General features: G+C 37.5%; 4 protein-coding genes across 5 annotated transcripts in view; 2 read left to right on the plus strand and 2 right to left on the minus strand.

The window, feature by feature from the left end:
- LOC142339695 (uncharacterized) overlaps positions 1–19639 on the plus strand; it is a 424533-nt gene that overhangs the window by 293448 nt on the left and 111446 nt on the right. The gene's annotated exons all lie outside the window — the stretch shown is intronic.
- The window catches only part of LOC142339090 (transmembrane protein 17B-like), a 330316-nt gene that overhangs the window by 34730 nt on the left and 275947 nt on the right, over positions 1–19639 (minus strand). The window lies entirely within an intron of this gene.
- Positions 1–19639, minus strand: part of LOC142339091 (ADP-ribosylation factor-like protein 8B) — a 281448-nt gene that overhangs the window by 11420 nt on the left and 250389 nt on the right. The window contains exon 2 of one of the 2 annotated variants that reach the window (XM_075388808.1): positions 12064–12249. In XM_075388808.1, coding sequence (XP_075244923.1) covers positions 12064–12240 — 177 coding nt within the window. In that variant the 5' untranslated portion in view covers positions 12241–12249. The remainder of the gene's footprint in view (positions 1–12063; positions 12250–19639) is intronic. The other variant, XM_075388807.1, reaches the window with a different exon arrangement.
- The window catches only part of LOC142339085 (protein mono-ADP-ribosyltransferase PARP6-like), a 95648-nt gene continuing 76724 nt past the window's right edge, over positions 716–19639 (plus strand). Inside the window, exon 1 of the mRNA XM_075388799.1 lies at positions 716–725. The gene's annotated coding sequence lies outside the window, so the exon portion shown is untranslated. The remainder of the gene's footprint in view (positions 726–19639) is intronic.

Consider the following 19639-nt stretch of genomic DNA (forward strand, 5'->3'; position numbering starts at 1 on the left):
ATTGTCAATCAGCAGCGTTTTGTAAAAAAAAATCCAATGGATAACACAACGTCTTATGGGACCAGCGGCTGAGCCTAAGGCTGTCGAATCTTGCAATGTCATCCGGTCCAAATAACACAGTTAATGAATGCTGAAGGGCGCGGGCTATAAACTACATCAAAAAAGTTTCTGGTAGCCCAGCTCAATCCGCAAATCCGCTCAAACAGGCAAGCCAATTGAGCAGTCATACTACTGAAAAGGCGTAAACATGCAATAAATGTCTTTTTGGTGAACTTTTTCGCCGGAATTTGGGCATCTATATTGAACATGCGTCAGGCTGATGATTTTTTGCTGGAGGGAAATCGCTCCCTTCCAAGTCATTTCAGTTAAACAAATTGAATCCCATAATTTTCTTTTGTCGGTAGTCAGGGCTTTTTAAATTTTAGCTTTGATATTTTGTCTATGTAATACGTTTTTTCATTGGCTTCGAACACTTTTAAAACCGTGTCTGGTTTTAGTTTTATATCTTTTTCTAGTCTTACCAAGCTTCAGCTTGATGGTAATGTTACCATTTTCACTTCTTTTCCACAATGTTTCGCCATTAAGTTTTTCCACAATGCTTCCAGACCATTCGTGCCAGTGCGAGACTAAGGCTTTATTTTGCTTTTGTCACATGGAAACTGTTGATGACACTTCAGATGCAACTAAGAAGTGGACTTTTATTGAAAAGAATTGCAAATAGTGAAAAATTTCAAGAAGCTTAAATTCTTCTTAAATGCGATGTAACAGAAACATACAGCAGGGCAACAATGGAACAATCTTTGCCCCAGATAACCGCTGGACTAGTTTCGGTACTGTGCGGTCCATAGATGAAAACGATTTGTATTTCCAGTACTGTTTTAAAGATCTCATCAAAATTTCGCATTTCTCTAACTAAGAGAAGTCTTAAGCGAAAAACGTTACATAGTTATATTCCTTTGCTCGCATTGTCTGCTTCTTGGTTGATCACATTTTTGGTTACTACTAATTTGTATGGTATTACACTTTCCTTCTAGAAAAGCAATCAGAAGTAGATCATGCAGCTCTTTACATAGTGAGAGATGTAGCAGCTTGTTTATCCAGCCTTTTCTTGTAGCTCAATTCCCAGTTACTGAGAACCGAAGATATAGCTTTCTTTTGGACTCTATCAATCTCTGCTTCGTTAGCGAACCAGGCTTGAGTTGCATGTTTCAATTGGGATCATATATCCTGCGTACACTTCAGTTTGGTATTCAGCTGTAGACGCCGACCTGTTACTCTTTAAGGAATAGAACGCTTTGTGTGTTAGAACGCCGTTTTCCAACATTTGTTTTCCGGTTTAATTTGGGTCCAATTTTAATAACTAGATTTCGTTTGCTTGGGTACGGAAAAAACTCGTCGTTCACAATTATGATTGGTTGGTAAGAGATAGTACAGATTTACGTTTCGCATCAATTTATCGTTCAAATACCAAATCTCAATTTGGTTTAAGTCGTGCTACATGTTTTCTGTGGTCTTTGCATCAAGCTTGATGTCGGTGATGAACAAAAGTGCACATCCTTACTTTTACAGTTTCTGACTGAAAATCCTTCAGTTTGACACACTGTCTTTGCTTGTATAGCTGCCTAATCCTTAGTTAATTACCACCAACGACTCTTAATTCAACTTTTTGTAGTAGGAGATCATTTCGGACACTATTGATGCTTTTTCGAAATACAGATTCAGTACTAAGAGCTCGTCATGATCAAATTTGTTGTAGATGATTTAAAAACAACAGCATCTGTATTAATTACCACTGACCCGCGTCTTCTAAATCCATGCCATGCATGGTATGTCATCATTTTTCCTCTATCATATAGTTCTTGAAACAAAGTTTTTCAAAAATTTTTGATAGGTATGTACTTCTTTACATCTGCTGTCTTTTTTAAAGATAATTTCACTTAAATTCCAAAACCAGCAAAAACCTTTTGTTAGTGCAGGTACAAAGTTTCCTAAATTTATCGTCTGGGTTGTGATACTTACGTTTGTAGGTCTGAAAAGTTTCTACCACGAAAAATTTGTTCAAATCAGCTTGATTTTCGACAAAGGCTTCTCGTTGTTGAGTTTTGTTTTGCTCAATTTTTGTTTTTTGACAGAATTGACCTCAAAGCTTTTCACTTTAGTGCTGATGGTTTTCATTAGGTGTCGTTTTTTTTAATCCCAAGGCGGGAGATTCAACTATGTTAAGTTGTCTTAGGAATGGTTTTCGTAATGTTTTCAAGCAATTTGTACTAATGCTCTAAAAGCTCATCAATTTTACTAGCAGCCTGGGCTGAAGGAATTTCTCTATTGGATTTGTGCTTCAACCTACCTTAGTGAAAGCAATTTTTTCTTCACGTCCAAGTACGTTTTGATGAGTTAGTTATAGAGCTAATTTGAACATTTTATGACATGAGCTGAAAGCTTGTTAAATTTGTTTGTTTTGTCACAATCTTGGGATTATCGATTTTATTACTATTTGCTGAGTTTCATCTTTTTCTTCATTAAAAAAATTCGCTCGCCAATGTAACTTATATACAGTTCTTTTTATAGATGAGGTGCACTTCCTGGCCGGTTCAATGAGGTGCAATTCCTCGCAGACGTTCACAAATTTGTATTTGCTGGCGATGCCGTTCGACAGAGCCTAATAATTCTGCGTGATGAAGTCAACGTACAGAGAAACACTTCAGGATTGCTGAAATTTTCAGTTCGAAAAAACAAACGGAGCAATAGATGAAATTGTGATAAAAACTGAAAAAAGAAACAAATAACAGCCTGCGAGAATGGATGAAGAAGGGAAAAACCAATGACATAATTAATCGAATTTTCAAATCAACTAGTTAGGAACTAGCCCGGCTTTATTCTTTAGCATTGTACACAAAAAATACACCTCTAAAACCTGTTCCCTCCTTACCAAGTACCAGTTATGAAAATTTGAAAACACATTTGGCACAGTTTTTCCGAAAACTACCAAAAACAAAAATTGAAGTCAACACATAAGGTGCTAGAAAAGCTATAGCCACTTTCTGTTGATGATAACGAGTATATATCTCATGACCTAAAAAGATTGTATGCCGGTTGCAGAGGCTGTAGAAATTGCTCTGAGAGCTCTACACAAGCACCCTGTCTGCCGAGATCCCACGTTCTGCGATGGAAAGTTTTTAAAGACTAGCGATTGCATCAAGTGTTTATTTTAAATGTAACAGCATCTGGCATGTTCAATCAGATGGTCCAGCTATGGTTGCATCACTGGTTGTAATACAAGCATTTAAACGTGTGGACGAAATGTTTTCAGACATCAATGCAAAAACCAGAGCTCAGTGAAAAACTCCAAATGTGATCAAAACGTGAATTGGAAAATCTGCCACCGGAGAGTGACTTCCGGAAGAAAAGGAGAAGAATGTGAGTTAAGGCAAATTGGTTTCATGCAAAATGCCAAGAAAACAGAAATGTACAGGAAGTTTTTTTGGATTTCTTCGCACGACAGGTATCAAAAACCAGCGGGGAAGTTTGAGAGAAAAAATTGTTCAAAAGGTATATGGATGACATTATTTGCAGTTAGTGGTGAGCCGGAGAAGTACTTAAGATTTGCAAATTCATTACACAAAAACTGTAAGGGATGCGAATCTATCTATGTTGGGCAGACAAGCCGGCGAGTTACCGCTAGGTTATTGGAATATCAAGGGAAGGATTCATAGGTGGGTCAACACCTTGCTGAACTCTGTGTCGAATGCTGAATGTGTGGAGCACCAGTAGCATTCAATGAACAACATGAATGAATGCATAAGGCAAAAAATCGAAGCTACATGAATCAATAAGTTGCAGCCGGGGCTAAACACACGCAACGAATATGGGGCGCGTTAACTCACGTTAAAATACTATTTCAAATCATGTTTTTAATTGACTTAGAGTTCAAAAATCTTTTGTGCATGCAAAATGAAAAATGCGAAACCCCCAAAAGAAAGATGGTTAGAGTTAGGGCGAATTCTGAATTACTCTAGGAAAACAAAAACATAGCCAAAATTGAAGAACTCGGAAAAGAAGGCTTTTAAAGAAAACGACTTAAATCTGAAGCTGTAAAGAGGCTAAAAATTGTGTATATGAATTTTCGATTCCATTTTTGTACATTTCCTACAATTGATTAAATTGTGGTCTCAGACAAACGTAAAGTAAAAGAGGTCGATTCAAAGAAAGCCCCTCCCCTAAAAGGTGTAGTCAATTGGTAGGCAGCAGTCAAAAATTGAAGGATCAGTAGCGATAGTCAAACATCAGAATTATAATCAAATTAGATATGACAAATATCAATCAAAATATAATTTGTAGTGATTTTGAAATCGTTGCAGCTATTATCAGAACCAATAACTGAACCCAGAACACGGTGGCGCTCAATAGCATCATCATCTAATCCCCAAAAAATTTTGCTGGCCTTCTGAACAAACTCCGGTTTTGTAATGGGATGACATTTGATTACATAATAATCAAATGCATCGCCATGTTCATTGAGTTTATTTATTATTATTAATAATATTATTATTGTCATTATTATTATAGGTTTAGGCACCATTTAAATACTCAAAAACGCTGCAATATAAATCATTCAAAATAAAAAAGATTTCAGTGTCTTTCTATAAGTAAGCTCATCTGGTATTAGCTTCAATTCGAATGGCAGTATGTTCCATTCTTGCGGAATATCATGGCTGAAAGACTTTTTCCAAAGTTAGCTTTAAGAACATAAATTTGACGATTGTATAAATACTGGCATCTTATCATTCCGAGACACAAGAGAGCGAGACAAGATATATCCTGGATCTCGTTGAGGATGATTAGGCGATAGCCAAACAGTAAAATCTTGAACAGCACACGTTTCTCAACAGGCAAACAGTGCAGCTAATCGATGAAGCTTGAAGTTGGTGCTCCGGGTGAGAGTCAAAAAATCAACCTGCATGCACAATTCCTTATCCGTTGTAACTTCCCATGAAGTACAGCACGTTATCCAAAATAAAGTGAGTTTAAATTAAGTCAAGCCGCTTTAATAATCATAACTCTTACCAACTCAAGACATCCCTATCAACTGTGTCTCTGATGGAACAGATCTTCTGTAGCATATAGTAGCAGGCAGAAGTAACTGAACAGATTTGCATTGTCTCATCCAAAATATAGGTCTTCTCCATAAAGGAAGCCAAGAAATTTCACATGATCCGAAAACTTGGAATCCATAGGAAGGTTAGATCAGCATTTAAAGAATGTTTTCGCACTACTTTCATGAATTCTGTTTTACTAGTATTTGATTTCAGTTTGGCGCTACAAACCCATTTCTGCAAGGCGTTAATAATCAAATCAAATTTCTGAGTTACTGTTTCCTCAGACAAAGTAAATAACTATCATCAGCATAGAAATAAGAGCTCTAATGGCAGCACACAACATGAGAAACGCAGGAGGCCTCAAACCGATCCTTGTACCCCAGTTTCAATTTCCTGCTCCGAAGATAACACATCATTTATTGATAATTTTGCGATAACTTTGCGATAACAGAGGACCTCTGGACACTCCGCAGCCTGAATTGATGCAATAATACTCCCAAATTTTGAAATGAAAAACGTATTGAAATCTGTAACAAGAATTCCTTTATTTTCACATTTTGATAGTATCTGCTCCTTTTTGTAAAGTAGGCATTTCAATAACGCATACTTTTGACGTGTACATTTCCCATACAAGACATTGTTGACAAACAACGCCCATTTAGTAGATACCATGATACAAAGCCCAGAAACCATGATCACTTACCGCTTAAGGCTAAAATCTTCTATGACCATTAATGTTGTTCTTGAAGACCATTAATGTTGTTCTTAATCTATGACCATTGTTGTTCTTGAAGAAAAGGAATTGTGAGCGATTATACCCACAGACCCAAAGCGTTGATTTGAAAACCGATTGTGATTTGAATACCGAAATTTCTTTTGATAAGTTATGTGAACAATGGTATCATAGTATCATGGATACATAGATAAACAGCGACCAGAAACCAGTACTCACAGGTTCAAGAAAATTATCAAAAGAAATTTCGGTATTCAAATCAAAAACGGATTTCAAATCAACGCTTCGTGTCTTTCGGAATAATAGCTCACAATTCCTTTCCTTCAAGAAAAACAATTCATCGTCATAAAACGAGCATAGAAGATTTTAGCCTTAAGCGGTAAGTGATCATTCAATATGTTTTTCTCTTCAGCCAGATAGTCATTCCAGGCTTTATCAACGCCCGAAGTTTGCTCTATGCTGAGAGTACTCAACAGCGAATTAAGATACAAGTCAGGCAGAAACAATTTCCAATTCCGAAAAAATATTTGTCGCTTGGGTTTGCTAAGTTTCCAATTACTTAGGGAATGATCAAATTAGGGAGTGATCAGATTGAGTCAAAGAGTTCGATTTTATATTAACACCAATCTCGCCGGACGATATACCATGATCCAGGAGGCTACTGGATTTGTGAGTTCGGCTTTTGACGTGCTGCATTAGACCAAATTCCTCCATAAAAAGAAGCCAGAGCCGTGAAGCATCATTGTTGACATTCAAAGAAATGTTGAAATCGCCTAGAAGAATTCTATCAAAGCGTAACTTTTTATCTTCCAGGAAGTTAGTGCAATTATCAAATAACAGCTTTCACTTCGCACTGTATACGGTGATTAAGAAAATAGTTGCCTGAATTTTCAAGGTTAAGCAGGCACTGTACACGGTGATTAAGAAACTAGTTGACTGAAGTTGCGCTGCAGCATTCGAAGAGCACAGACGATTGACTTTTAAAATTCTTTAACTGAATGCTTGAAATGAAGAATAAATAAAGTCCTCCAACACTTTGATTGAGGCGGGGTGCACTGCGAAACTTAAAACCGGTGGGCAACATTGTTGCAAAAGGTAATTATCATCACTATTATCCCTAATCCATGATTCGACACAAAATCCAATATCTATCTCATTGATTTGCAAAAAAGCATTCAATTCTTTTGTCTTGTTTCCCAGAGCGTGCATCATGTAAGTTTCCCAGAGCGTGCACCATGTAAGAAGCAGTTCAACTTTCCCTTCTCAAAATTGTCAGAAATGCTAAATTCCAGTCATCTTTTTCAACGCTTTTCTGCCATTCACGAGATGGCTTGTTCAGACAGAATCTTGATACGGTAACACTTTCAGGCCAAAAATCCGGTGACTCGACTTTTTCATCTTCAAACTTAAAAAAAAAGAAATTAATTAAGCTGTGATTCCGGTCTTGAAATTTGACGAATAGGAGGGAGCTCAAGGCCGTGTTTCACAGTACTCTTCCATTTCTGCGACAGAGATATGTTGGCTAAGTCCTCCGACGTAGATATGACGGCGCTTAGGAGTTCTTTTCACACCCGATATTACCGATGTGTTCGTATAAGTAAGAGTCTTTAATTCTTTAGAAGGTCTTAGCCTTCGTTGTGTCGTTTCTGTAGTCAAATCGTCAGCTTTTCGTTTTTTGGAACCTGATGCCCTAGACGTGCTGTCACTTCGGTTTCTCAGGAGCGCCGTCTTTAACGCTTCAAGAAACGAAAAATCCAGCCTTTTCATTTCGAAATAAAGAAACATCGTGGATAAGAGCATCGACGTATTCCAGTTTTTGCTCAATTGCAGAAACTCTATCAGAAGCCGACAGCTTTGCAGCGAAAGATGGCGAACACTTACTGCAAGACAAAGACAGCACATCCTCTATTAATACTTTCTGAGATAACTTTTAGGAAACAGAGAACAGAACCTCGGAATCCAAGGAAAATCATTAGGAAAGATTTTAAATCCTTGTCGGAATCCTGTCTAGCGTTGAAGTACTAGTCATTGAAGCTGTAAATAGCTTCTTCAAATCGCTCAGGGATAACAGAGTGAAGGCGCATCACCGCTTATTCGTCAACGGGAGGACCTCTGGACACTCCTCTGCCTGAATTGATGCAATACTCCCAACTTTTGAAATGAAAAACTTAATGAGATCTGTAACAAAAATTCCTTTACTTACACTTTTTGGTAGTATCTGCTCCTCTTTGTCAAGTAGGGATTTCAATAACGCATACTTTTGACGTGTACATTTCCCATACAAGACATTGTTGATAAACAACGCCCATTATTCAAGAAACTTATCAGAAATCTCGGTGTTCAAATCAAAATCGCATTTCAAATCAACGCTTCGGGTCTTTCGATATAATCGCTCACAATTCCTATCCTTCAAGAAAAACAATTCATCGTCATAAAACGAGCATAGAAGATTTTAGCCTAAGCGGTAAGTGATCATTCAATATGTTTTTCTCTTCAGCCAGATAGTCATTCCATGCTTTATCAACTCCCGAAGTTTGCTCTATGCTGAGCGTACTCAACAGCGAATTAAGATACAAGTCAGGCCTAAACAATTTCCAATTCCGGTAAAATATTTGTCTCTTGGGTTTGCTAAGTTTCCAATTACTTCGGGAATGATCAAACTAGGGAATGATCAGATTGAGTCAAAAAAGAGTTCGATTTTAAATTAACACGAACTTCGCCGGAGGATATACCATGATCCAGGAGGCTACCGGATTTGTGAGTTCGGCTTTTGACGTGCTGCATTAGACCAAATTCTTCCATAAAAAGAAGCCAGAGCCGTGAAGCACATCATTGTTGACATTCAAGAAAGGTTGAAATCGCCTAGAAGAATTCTATCAAAGCGTAACTTTTTATCTTCCAGGAAGTTAGTACAATTATCAAATAACAGCTTGACCCTTTCTCGTCGCACTGTATACGGTGATTAAGAAAATAGTTGCCTGAATTTTTAAGGTTGCGCAGGCACTGTACACGGTGATCAAGAAACTAGTTGACTGAAGTTGCGCTGCAGCATTCGAAGAGCACAGACGATTGAATTTTAAAATTCTTTAACTGAATACTTGAAATGAAGAATAAATAAAATCCTCCAACACTTTGATTGAGGCGGGGTGCACTGCGAAACTTAAAAACGGTGGGCAACATTGTTGCAAAAGGTAATTATCATCACTATTATCCCTAATCCATGATTCGACACATATTCCAATATCTACCTCATTGATTTGCAAAAAAAAAACATTCAATTCTTTTGTCTTGTTTCCCACAGAGCGTGCATCATGTAAGTTTCCCACAGAGCTTTCATCATGTAAGAAGCAGTTCAACATTCGCTTCTCAATATTGTCAAAAATGCTAAATTCCAGTCATCTTTTCCAACGCTTTTCAGCCATTCACGAGATGGCTCGTTCAGATAGAAACTTGATACGGTAACATTTCCAGGCCAAAAATCCGGTGACTCGACTTTTTCAACTTCAAACTTAAAAGCACAAAGAAATTTATTAAGCTGTTATTCCGGTCTTGAAATTTGACGAATAGGAGGGTTCGTATTAGTACCAGTCTTTAATTCTTTAGGTCTTAGTCTTCGTTGTGTTGTTTCTGTAGTCAAATCGTCGGCTTTTCGTTTTTTGGAACCCGATGCCCTAGACGTGCTATCATTTCGGGTTCTCAGGAGCCCCGTCTTTGCCGCTTTAAAAAACGGAAAATCCGGCCTTTCATTTCGAAGCAAAGAAACCTCGTGGATAAGAGCATCGACGTATTCCAGTTTTTGCTCAATTGCAGAAACTCTATCAAGTGCCGACAGCTCTGCAGCGAAAGACGGCGAACACTTACTGCAAGACGAAAAAATCATTCCACTATAATTTGAACTGTTTAAGACACCTGGACACGCAAGGTGGACATAAAGGTATTTACACTTAATACAATGGGTACCAACTTGAGCACAGCATAGCTGTATACAAATTTCAGAAAGCCGTTCAGGGGGTGGTGGCGGTGGTCGAGATGCCATTTCTTCGGTGAAAATAAAAATGGGGAGCAAGAGTTCACCAATAAGGGGCTTGAAAGTAGCACGCTACAGAGGGTTTATTATACACAGAAAACTTTAACAAATAACCCACAAAATTAAATATAAACTTTTGCAAGGTCAGTCAAACAGATGCGGAAAACGCTCACGCCAAATATTTGAGCTGAGAACTTTTTAGCCTGCAGAGGAATTATTTGTTCGAATAACACCAGCTAAATGAATCAATCAAGTAGATGCGGAGAAACTTCACGCCAAAAGCTAGAATAATTCAAATCGAGATGTTTGTCCAAGATAGGAATTCTTCCGCCAGAACCTGAAATCCCCAGGAATTGGAACTAGCCAAAAACTGTCAGGCCTCTTATCACTCAGTAAATAACAAAAACCACGAGCTGAAACAAAATAAAGTAGCCTCCCATGTGCAAAATGGAGACTTTTTAATAAGTTTATCACAACGACTAGGCTTATCTAGAACGATTTGTAGTGTATCAAAGGCTATCGGTCACATTACCAAGATCTGCGTAGCATTTATGAGTCAAAATGCGATCTTCAATGAAATCGATGATAGGGAGTATAGCCAAGCCGTGCATTGCCATGGATATTGGATCACCTGGTGTTGTTCCTTCTTGAGACGTGATTACATTTTTATGAGTGAAAAAGTCTAAAGGGGTCTTAGAAGAGTTTCTGACTGCCGTACTTATTGATGGACAAAGCTTTCTGATTTTTTTCAAAGCCAGATTTCTATTCAAGCTTATGAACGCGTTCCTAGCATCCTGCGGAAGGATAGCTTCAGTACGACCTTCAAGAAAGCGTCGGCGGAGTACATGGATAGCATGTTCGATGCCACACTTTTGTCCACGGCACACCTGTACGTTTCCCTAGCTAATTGGAGATATCGTTTAACGCACTTTACTATACTCGTACCTATAAATCTTCTTAGGATCTCGCCAATGCCAATTGGTCGAGCCCCCGGTCATTTATCGAGTGCAATCAGATGACAGGCGTTCAAAGAATTCCACTTCTCGGTGGCGATTCTGATGGCAGGTTTGGATACTGTTTTGCAAAAATGGACTGAGAGGATTTGGATGATGTCAAAAATTGTCGCCATTCCCCTCCATCCAGACCATATGTGCCATGGCTGCCATGTTTTCATTGCGGTGCGTTTTATTTCAAAGCCGTTAAGTTTTCCGAAATAAAAGGACGGAACGGCAAATCCCGATTTTTCAGATCGGCTAAGACGTACTTCGGATCAGCTTTCTGACCACATAGGTTTTTTCTTGTAGAAGATCAAGCACGGTGCAATTTCTTCCTTTGATCACTTTATCGGATGTTGATAGAACACAGCCCTTTGCATCATCTGAAAGACTAAAGCATTCGATATCTTACCAGACTCCATTTGTTTGCCAATTCATCCACTTCTCGTTTTCAATTTAATTTCCTTAAACGCTCTTGAAGTGCCTTTGCCTCAATAAACAGGTTGTCGAATTTGCACTTGATCCAAAGATCGAGCCTTCTAGATGGTTTTTGTAATTGAAGCATTGTTTTCACTTTTTGATCTTGCGAAAGTAAATGCTGCATTATCATTGTGCAAATCATAGCGCATTCAGTCTGCGGCTGATTTTCAAGCTCCTTGGTGAGGATGATGTTCATGACTCCGGTCATTTTAAAGCCGGCTTTATTTTTGCTAATGGTAAAGAGGATTGCTTTCGAGTGAACTATTTCCTTGACAAACGTAAAAGTAGACAAACATAAAAACATTTTCATTTTATCCTTTAACAGTTTGTGAAACAGTTTTAACCCGACGATGAACGTTAGTTCGAAAACGTTTGTTTTAGGAATCAGAATTAATTTTAAATTGACAACTCAGTTTCTTCTACATTTCAGTATAAAATTATATATAACTATAGGATCTGACTCTCTCCAGATTTGACAGGCAGTCCTTGAATAAGGGACGGGCCTTATTTAATTGACCTTTTTATTAGACCTTTATGGAATCGTAGTACCAAAACAAATAACCAGATCGTGAAACGTACTAAAACAAATAATGCCATTAACAGGCCGCGATGGTTCAGCAATCGGAACATGTTTACAATGTAGCCAACGCGAAGCGTCTTATCTTTTTGCTTTGAAAACTAAGAACCCTCCTCAGTGGGCTAAAACTTAGGAGTACATAAAAAGCGGAAAACCTTTCTCATATTGAATCCAACTGTTGGAATTTGGTCTTCCTGGAAATGTCCAGATGTAAGTACTGTTACGAAGGTTGTTTTTCCGCTGCACTGAAGACCAACAAGGGTCATTTCCATCTCTTGCTTCCAGAAAAGACCTCGCAGCCAGTCCAACATTGATCGAAAGAAACGCAGCATGCCTGACCTGAAATAAATTTCTGAAGTTTATTTAAAACAAGCTGGTATCTGAAAAGTCGATGAGTATATTGGAGAGATGAAAAACTATAAAGACAGCAGCCAGATCACCAGTAAAAAGCTGCCATAGCTACGTTGACCTGTGGTACCATAGAACCAAAGAAATAAACTAAGACAAAGACACTGAGATATGTCTTGACTCAATTAACATTAAAAACTAAATTAAGAAAATTCCCAGCGCTGTTTTTGTAAAGCAGTTCGTATTTTTCGAATCTATCAATAAAACGATACATCAGCTGAGAAAAATGTAAAAGAAACGGACAGCTTTAGAAAACAAACAACTAATGGCGAAAGTATAGCAGCCGCCCGTGCGCAATATTCTATATCTTCAGTTAATTGACATTTTATAATTTTTCTAATCTTGATTCAAAATCACTACACATTATCCTTTGATTGCTATTTACCATATCTATTTTGATTATAATTCTGATGCTTGAAGATGATAGCACAGAAAAAGAATTTGATACAGCTCTTCGTAGTGGCACTAAATGCTCCTCAATGGACAATGACGAATTCCAATCAAGAGTGTTCAAACATATCGGCCCCAAATTCAAGAGCTTACTTCTGCAGCTTTACAACGAATGTTGGCAGAAATCTAAATGCCCCTGGATTAAAGAAAGGATATCGTTCATCAGAAAACCGAAAAAATCTTATCTACTCTGCTCTAGCTTCGAACCACTGTCTATCAGCAGTCATATTGGTAAACTTTTGGAGAGAACGGTTAAACAACTGCCGAGGAAAGCGGCTAGAAGCAAACAATTGCATAAGCCCTACCCAAGAAGGCTTCCGACCCAAGAAAAGTAAAATAAGGTCACTTTACCGTCTCAACCTTCTGATAGAAAAAACAATTCGGAAACGAAAACCGGCAGAGCTGCTAAACATCGACATGGAGAAAGCAATTTGTAATCATTCCATCGACATGGAATCATCTACAAATTGAAGAAGGTACTGGTTGGAAAAGTAATTGCAATCTTGCACACTTTTTATAAAAACAAAATTGCTTACATAAGGATCGAAACATGACACTTCTGAATTCAAGATCGAAAATGGATAACCACAAGGCAGCGTACTCTCACCTGTGCTATTCATTCCATACATTGACGACTTCCTTAAGGACTGGAAATCAACTTCAAATTTGCGGATGACAGTTCGGTACAAATAGAAGCAGAAACAATTAAAAATTCGAACACGCAGCTCAACATTGCCTGTCGTGACATTGAGAACCGGTGTTCCAAATGGAGAATGGCCGTTAACGGCTAAAACTCATCAACAGCCATTGATGTACCAACTGTGAAAAGTGACAGCTGTGCAGTTACACAACACACCAAATCGCTTGGTCTGACTATAGACGACAAACTTGAATACAAAGAGCATGCCCAGTCAGTCATCACTAAAGCGATGGGGGCCTGGAAACACTTCAAAAGCAAATTTTACCAGAGGTGGGGATTACCATTACAAACCCACGTCTTGTTATACAGAACATTAAGCCAACCGCAAGATTTGCCTGCTTTCCCGGTATGGGGACAAAAAAAATCGACAGGTCTCCAAACTTTTCAATACAAAGTCATTCGATCCACACTACAAAACTGCTCCTCACTATCAATTCCAGCAGCCTCGCTATACCACGGGTGGACATCTTTGGCAAAAGCTTGAATGTCAGGTTCATCATCAAAACAAGACAGAATGGCACAGACCTGATCTCCACCTCCCACGTTGAAGCACTTCAATTACAAAGGAGCACAAAATTTATCCTCCAGAGCGATCTGGAAGGATATCAAATACAAATGGCCCCCAAACGAGGATCCACTGCAAAACTAAGCGAAGTAAATAACAGATTTTGCCAAAAAAGAATGAACCAATAGATGGAGAAGTCCCTACCAATTAGTGCTTCTAAAGAATTTCCCGAGATTTGTCCCAGAGATAGGAACAACAGGATAGTATTTTTTGAGTATTTCGAAAAAAACTTTTTTTGAGTAGTTCGAAATTAAAGGTGTCAAAAACACTTGAAAGAAACAGTTCAATGGTTTTTTAAAAAGAAATACCAGTTGTAAGTTCTGATCTTTTGTTGGAGTAAAAAAACGCCTGGAAATCCGGTTATTTTACCTGCTGTCCACACAAATTAACTGCTTTTTCCTCTCAAAATCTCAAATGCAAAACCTTTTATTTTGATGTAAAATTTTTTAGATGCGGTCTTGTTGCTACCAAAGGTTTTTGCAGGGACCTCCTTTTTAAAGTGTTTGATCGTTTGAAATGTTTCTCGCCTTGATTTTCGAAAATAATTTATTAAGTTGTCTTCAGAAAATGTTATTTTGATGGAAACAGTCTTTGAGAAACCTTGGGGTTCCTTAAAGCTGAATGGAAAGCATGGTGGCAGTTTTCCGTAAATTTTTCCGGTGTAAACTTTTGAATTGAAATATACAATTACAAAGTTTTTCTCCTGTAGATGAAACCCACTCTACAAACTCAGCATACATAATGGCTTCGCATCCAATTTTTTCCATGAAGCCTTGACTATGTTCCTCGACATAAGTGCTTTCGCTCGCCTGTCGTAAAATTCGCCTGGTGTGGCAAAAATTTTTTATGCCAAATGTTTCTACAAATTCCCTATTATTAAGGATATATTGATTTTAGAAGTCTTTAAATTTCTGTAACAAAAACCACATCTCATAGAAATTTCTTTTTAAGCGCAAAAACTGTATTTTCCGCTTCATACATTCAGAAAAGTAATTTAACTTCTAGCTGAAACCCAGCATTTATCAAGCTACCTTTTTTGTTGTCTTCGATACTCAAACTCTCTTTTATCAGTTTGTACTGTGAACCATAGAACTGACATTTGTTTATATGACATTGTCAAAACCATAACCGTATAAATTGATAGAAGCTGAAAAAGAAACAAAAATGGCTTGCAATGCCAGATATAAAACATAGTGATACTCCATAGTGATGCTCCGGACGATCTTATCTTTCTTTTCGATTCCATTATCTCTTTCTGATTTTTCCTAAATCAAAAACGTTGTCAGTTTTTTGACTGCTAAAGTTATCTTCATCTTGCTCAGATAAGTAATTTTTTAGTTTCTTATGAAGCGAGTTTAACCGGCTGCTGGACCTTGTAGCGGTTTTTAAAGCCTTGGGATCACTAAGGATTTTTTCTTTAGTACTTTTTGTTTTACTACTAGCTTCTCTGGTTTTTCTTATGACTTTGGAGATTTTGTTTCTGCTGCTTTCTTTTCATTATACGATTTAGGTTTCGCAAAAATTTAGCCGCTTTCCTCGGAAACTTTGTTTGCTTGTTCTTACCCTTTAAGGGTTTCTTGCTCTGATTCGTTAGCTTCTTTTTCAGATATGTCAATTGTAACAATTGGTGAATTGTTAGCATTCTCAGCTTTAGATTGTTTTTCTGAGTTTAGATTACCTTCACTGTCTGTCGATGATTTTATTTCAAATATATCATCATTGTTTGAGCTGTCCAAACTGGTTTTTTTGCCTCCTTAACTGTTGTTTTTTTGTTTTGCCTAAGGTTCAGGTGTAAATGGTTCCTCCTGTGTTTTGTATTTATTCAGTCGGTTATAATGGAATTTAATAGTTTTCTTCAACTTTTTGTCTTCTACCTTGAAAAGCTGCCATAGCTACGTTGACCTGTGGTACCATAGAACCAAAGAAATAAACTAAGACAAAGACACTGAGATATGTCTTGACTCAATTAACATTAAAAACTAAATTAAGAAAATTCCCAGCGCTGTTTTTGTAAAGCAGTTCGTATTTTTCGAATCCATCAATAAAACGATACATCAGCTGAGAAAAATGTAAAAGAAACGGACAGCTTTAGAAAACAAACAACTAATGGCGAAAGTATAGCAGCCGCCCGTGCGCAATATTCTATATCTTCAGTTAATTGACATTTTATAATTTTTCTAATCTTGATTCAAAATCACTACACATTATCCTTTGATTGCTATTTACCATATCTATTTTGATTATAATTCTGATGCTTGAAGATGATAGCACAGAAAAAGAATTTGATACAGCTCTTCGTAGTGGCACTAAATGCTCCTCAATGGACAATGACGAATTCCAATCAAGAGTGTTCAAACATATCGGCCCCAAATTCAAGAGCTTACTTCTGCAGCTTTACAACGAATGTTGGCAGAAATCTAAATGGCCCTGGATTAAAGAAAGGATATCGTTCATCAGAAAACCGAAAAAATCTTATCTACTCTGCTCTAGCTTCGAACCACTGTCTATCAGCAGTCATATTGGTAAACTTTTGGAGAGAACGGTTAAACAACTTCCGAGGAAAGCGGCTAGAAGCAAACAATTGCATAAGCCCTACCCAAGAAGGCTTCCGACCCAAGAAAAGTAAAATAAGGTCACTTTACTGTCTCAACCTTCTGATAGAAAAAACAATTCGGAAACGAAAACCGGCAGAGCTGCTAAACATCGACATGGAGAAAGCAATTTGTAATCATTCCATCGACATGGAATCATCTACAAATTGAAGAAGGTACTGGTTGGAAAAGTAATTGCAATCTTGCACACTTTTTATAAAAACAAAATTGCTTACATAAGGATCGAAACATGACACTTCTGAATTCAAGATCGAAAATGGATAACCACAAGGCAGCGTACTCTCACCTGTGCTATTCATTCCATACATTGACGACTTCCTTAAGGACTGGAAATCAAGTTCAAATTTGCGGATGACAGTTCGGTACAAATAGAAGCAGAGACAATTAAAAATTCGAACACGCAGCTCAACATTGCCTGTCGTGACATTGAGAACCGGTGTTCCAAATGGAGAATGGCCGTTAACGGCTAAAACTCATCAACAGCCATTGATGTACCAACTGTGAAAAGTGACAGCTGTGCAGTTACACAACACACCAAATCGCTTGGTCTGACTATAGACGACAAACTTGAATACAAAGAGCATGCCCAGTCAGTCATCACTAAAGCGATGGGGGCCTGGAAACACTTCAAAAGCAAATTTTACCAGAGGTGGGGATTACCATTACAAACCCACGTCTTGTTATACAGAACATTAAGCCAACCGCAAGATTTGCCTGCTTTCCCGGTATGGGGACAAAAAAAATCGACAGGTCTCCAAACTTTTCAATACAAAGTCATTCGATCCACACTACAAAACTGCTCCTCACTATCAATTCCAGCAGCCTCGCTATACCACGGGTGGACATCTTTGGCAAAAGCTTGAATGTCAGGTTCATCATCAAAACAAGACAGAATGGCCCAGACCTGATCTCCACCTCCCACGTTGAAGCACTTCAATTACAAAGGAGCACAAAATTTATCCTCCAGAGCGATCTGGAAGGATATCAAATACAAATGGCCACCAAACGAGGATCCACTGCAAAACTAAGCGAAGTAAATAACAGATTTTGCCAAAAAAGAATGAACCAATAGATGGAGAAGTCCCTACCAATTAGTGTTTCTAAAGAATTTCCCGAGATTTGTCCCAGAGATAGGAACAACAGGATAGTATTTTTTGAGTATTTCGAAAAAAACTTTTTTTGAGTAGTTCGAAATTAAAGGTGTCAAAAACACTTGAAAGAAACAGTTCAATGGTTTTTTAAAAAGAAATACCAGTTGTAAGTTCTGATCTTTTGTTGGAGTAAAAAAACGCCTGGAAATCCGGTTATTTTACCTGCTGTCCACACAAATTAACTGCTTTTTCCTCTCAAAATCTCGAATGCAAAACCTTTTATTTTGATGTAAAATTTTTTAGATGCGGTCTTGTTGCTACCAAAGGTTTTTGCAGGGACCTCCTTTTTTAAGTGTTTGATCGTTTGAAATGTTTCTCGCCTTGATTTTCGAAAATAATTTATTAAGTTGTCTTCAGAAAATGTTATTTTGATGGAAACAGTCTTTGAGAAACCTTGGGGTTCCTTAAAGCTGAATGGAAAGCATGGTGGCAGTTTTCCGTAAATTTTTCCGGTGTAAACTTTTGAATTGAAATATACAATTACAAAGTTTTTCTCCTGTAGATGAAACCCACTCTACAAACTCAGCATACATAATGGCTTCGCATCCAATTTTTTCCATGAAGCCTTGACTATGTTCCTCGACATAAGTGCTTTCGCTCGCCTGTCGTAAAATTCGCCTGGTGTGGCAAAAATTTTTTATGCCAAATGTTTCTACAAATTCCCTATTATTGAGGATATATTGATTTTAGAAGTCTTTAAATTTCTGTAACAAAAACCACATCTCATAGAAATTTCTTTTTAAGCGCAAAAACTGTATATTCCGCTTCATACATTCAGAAAAGTAATTTAACTTCTAGCTGAAACCCAGCATTTATCAAGCTACCTTTTTTGTTGTCTTCGATACTCAAACTCTCTTTTATCAGTTTGTACTGTGAACCATAGAACTGACATTTGTTTATATGACATTGTCAAAACCATAACCGTATAAATTGATAGAAGCTGAAAAAGAAACAAAAATGGCTTGCAATGCCAGATATAAAACATAGTGATACTCCATAGTGATGCTCCGGACGATCTTATCTTTCTTTTCGATTCCATTATCTCTTTCTGATTTTTCCTAAATCAAAAACGTTGTCAGTTTTTTGACTGCTAAAGTTATCTTCATCTTGCTCAGATAAGTAATTTTTTAGTTTCTTATGAAGCGAGTTTAACCGGCTGCTAGACCTTGTAGCGGTTTTTAAAGCCTTGGGATCACTAAGGATTTTTTCTTTAGTACTTTTTGTTTTACTACTAGCTTCTCTGGTTTTTTTTATGACTTTGGAGATTTTGTTTCTGCTGCTTTCTTTTCATCATACGATTTAGGTTTCGCAAAAATTTAGCCGCTTTCCTCGGAAACTTTGTTTGCTTGTTCTTACCCTTTAAGGGTTTCTTGCTCTGATTCGTTAGCTTCTTTTTCAGATATGTCAATTGTAACAATTGGTGAATTGTTAGCATTCTCAGCTTTAGATTGTTTTTCTGAGTTTAGATTACCTTCACTGTCTGTCGATGATTCTATTTCAAATATATCATCATTGTTTGAGCTGTCCAAACTGGTTTTTTTGCCTCCTTAACTGTTGTTTTTTTGTTTTGCCTAAGGTTCAGGTGTAAATGGCTCCTCCTGTGTTTTGTATTTATTCAGTCGGTTATAATGGAATTTAATAGTTTTCTTTAACTTTTTGTCTTCTACCTTGAAATTTCAATCGTTTATAAATTTAACAATTGTGTACGGTCTGCTTTTGAAAGGAGTGAATGTTCGTCTCTCTCCTTTTTTTTAACGTTGAGTTGAAAACTAACTTTTTTTCTTCCACTTTATAGCTCGGTCCATACGTACTGCAATCATAATATTTTCTCTGGCGTTTTTGTTC

This window comes from Convolutriloba macropyga, chromosome 5, assembly GCF_964194025.1.
Source record: "Convolutriloba macropyga chromosome 5, txConMacr16.3, whole genome shotgun sequence".
NCBI classification, from domain to species: domain Eukaryota; kingdom Metazoa; phylum Xenacoelomorpha; order Acoela; family Convolutidae; genus Convolutriloba; species Convolutriloba macropyga.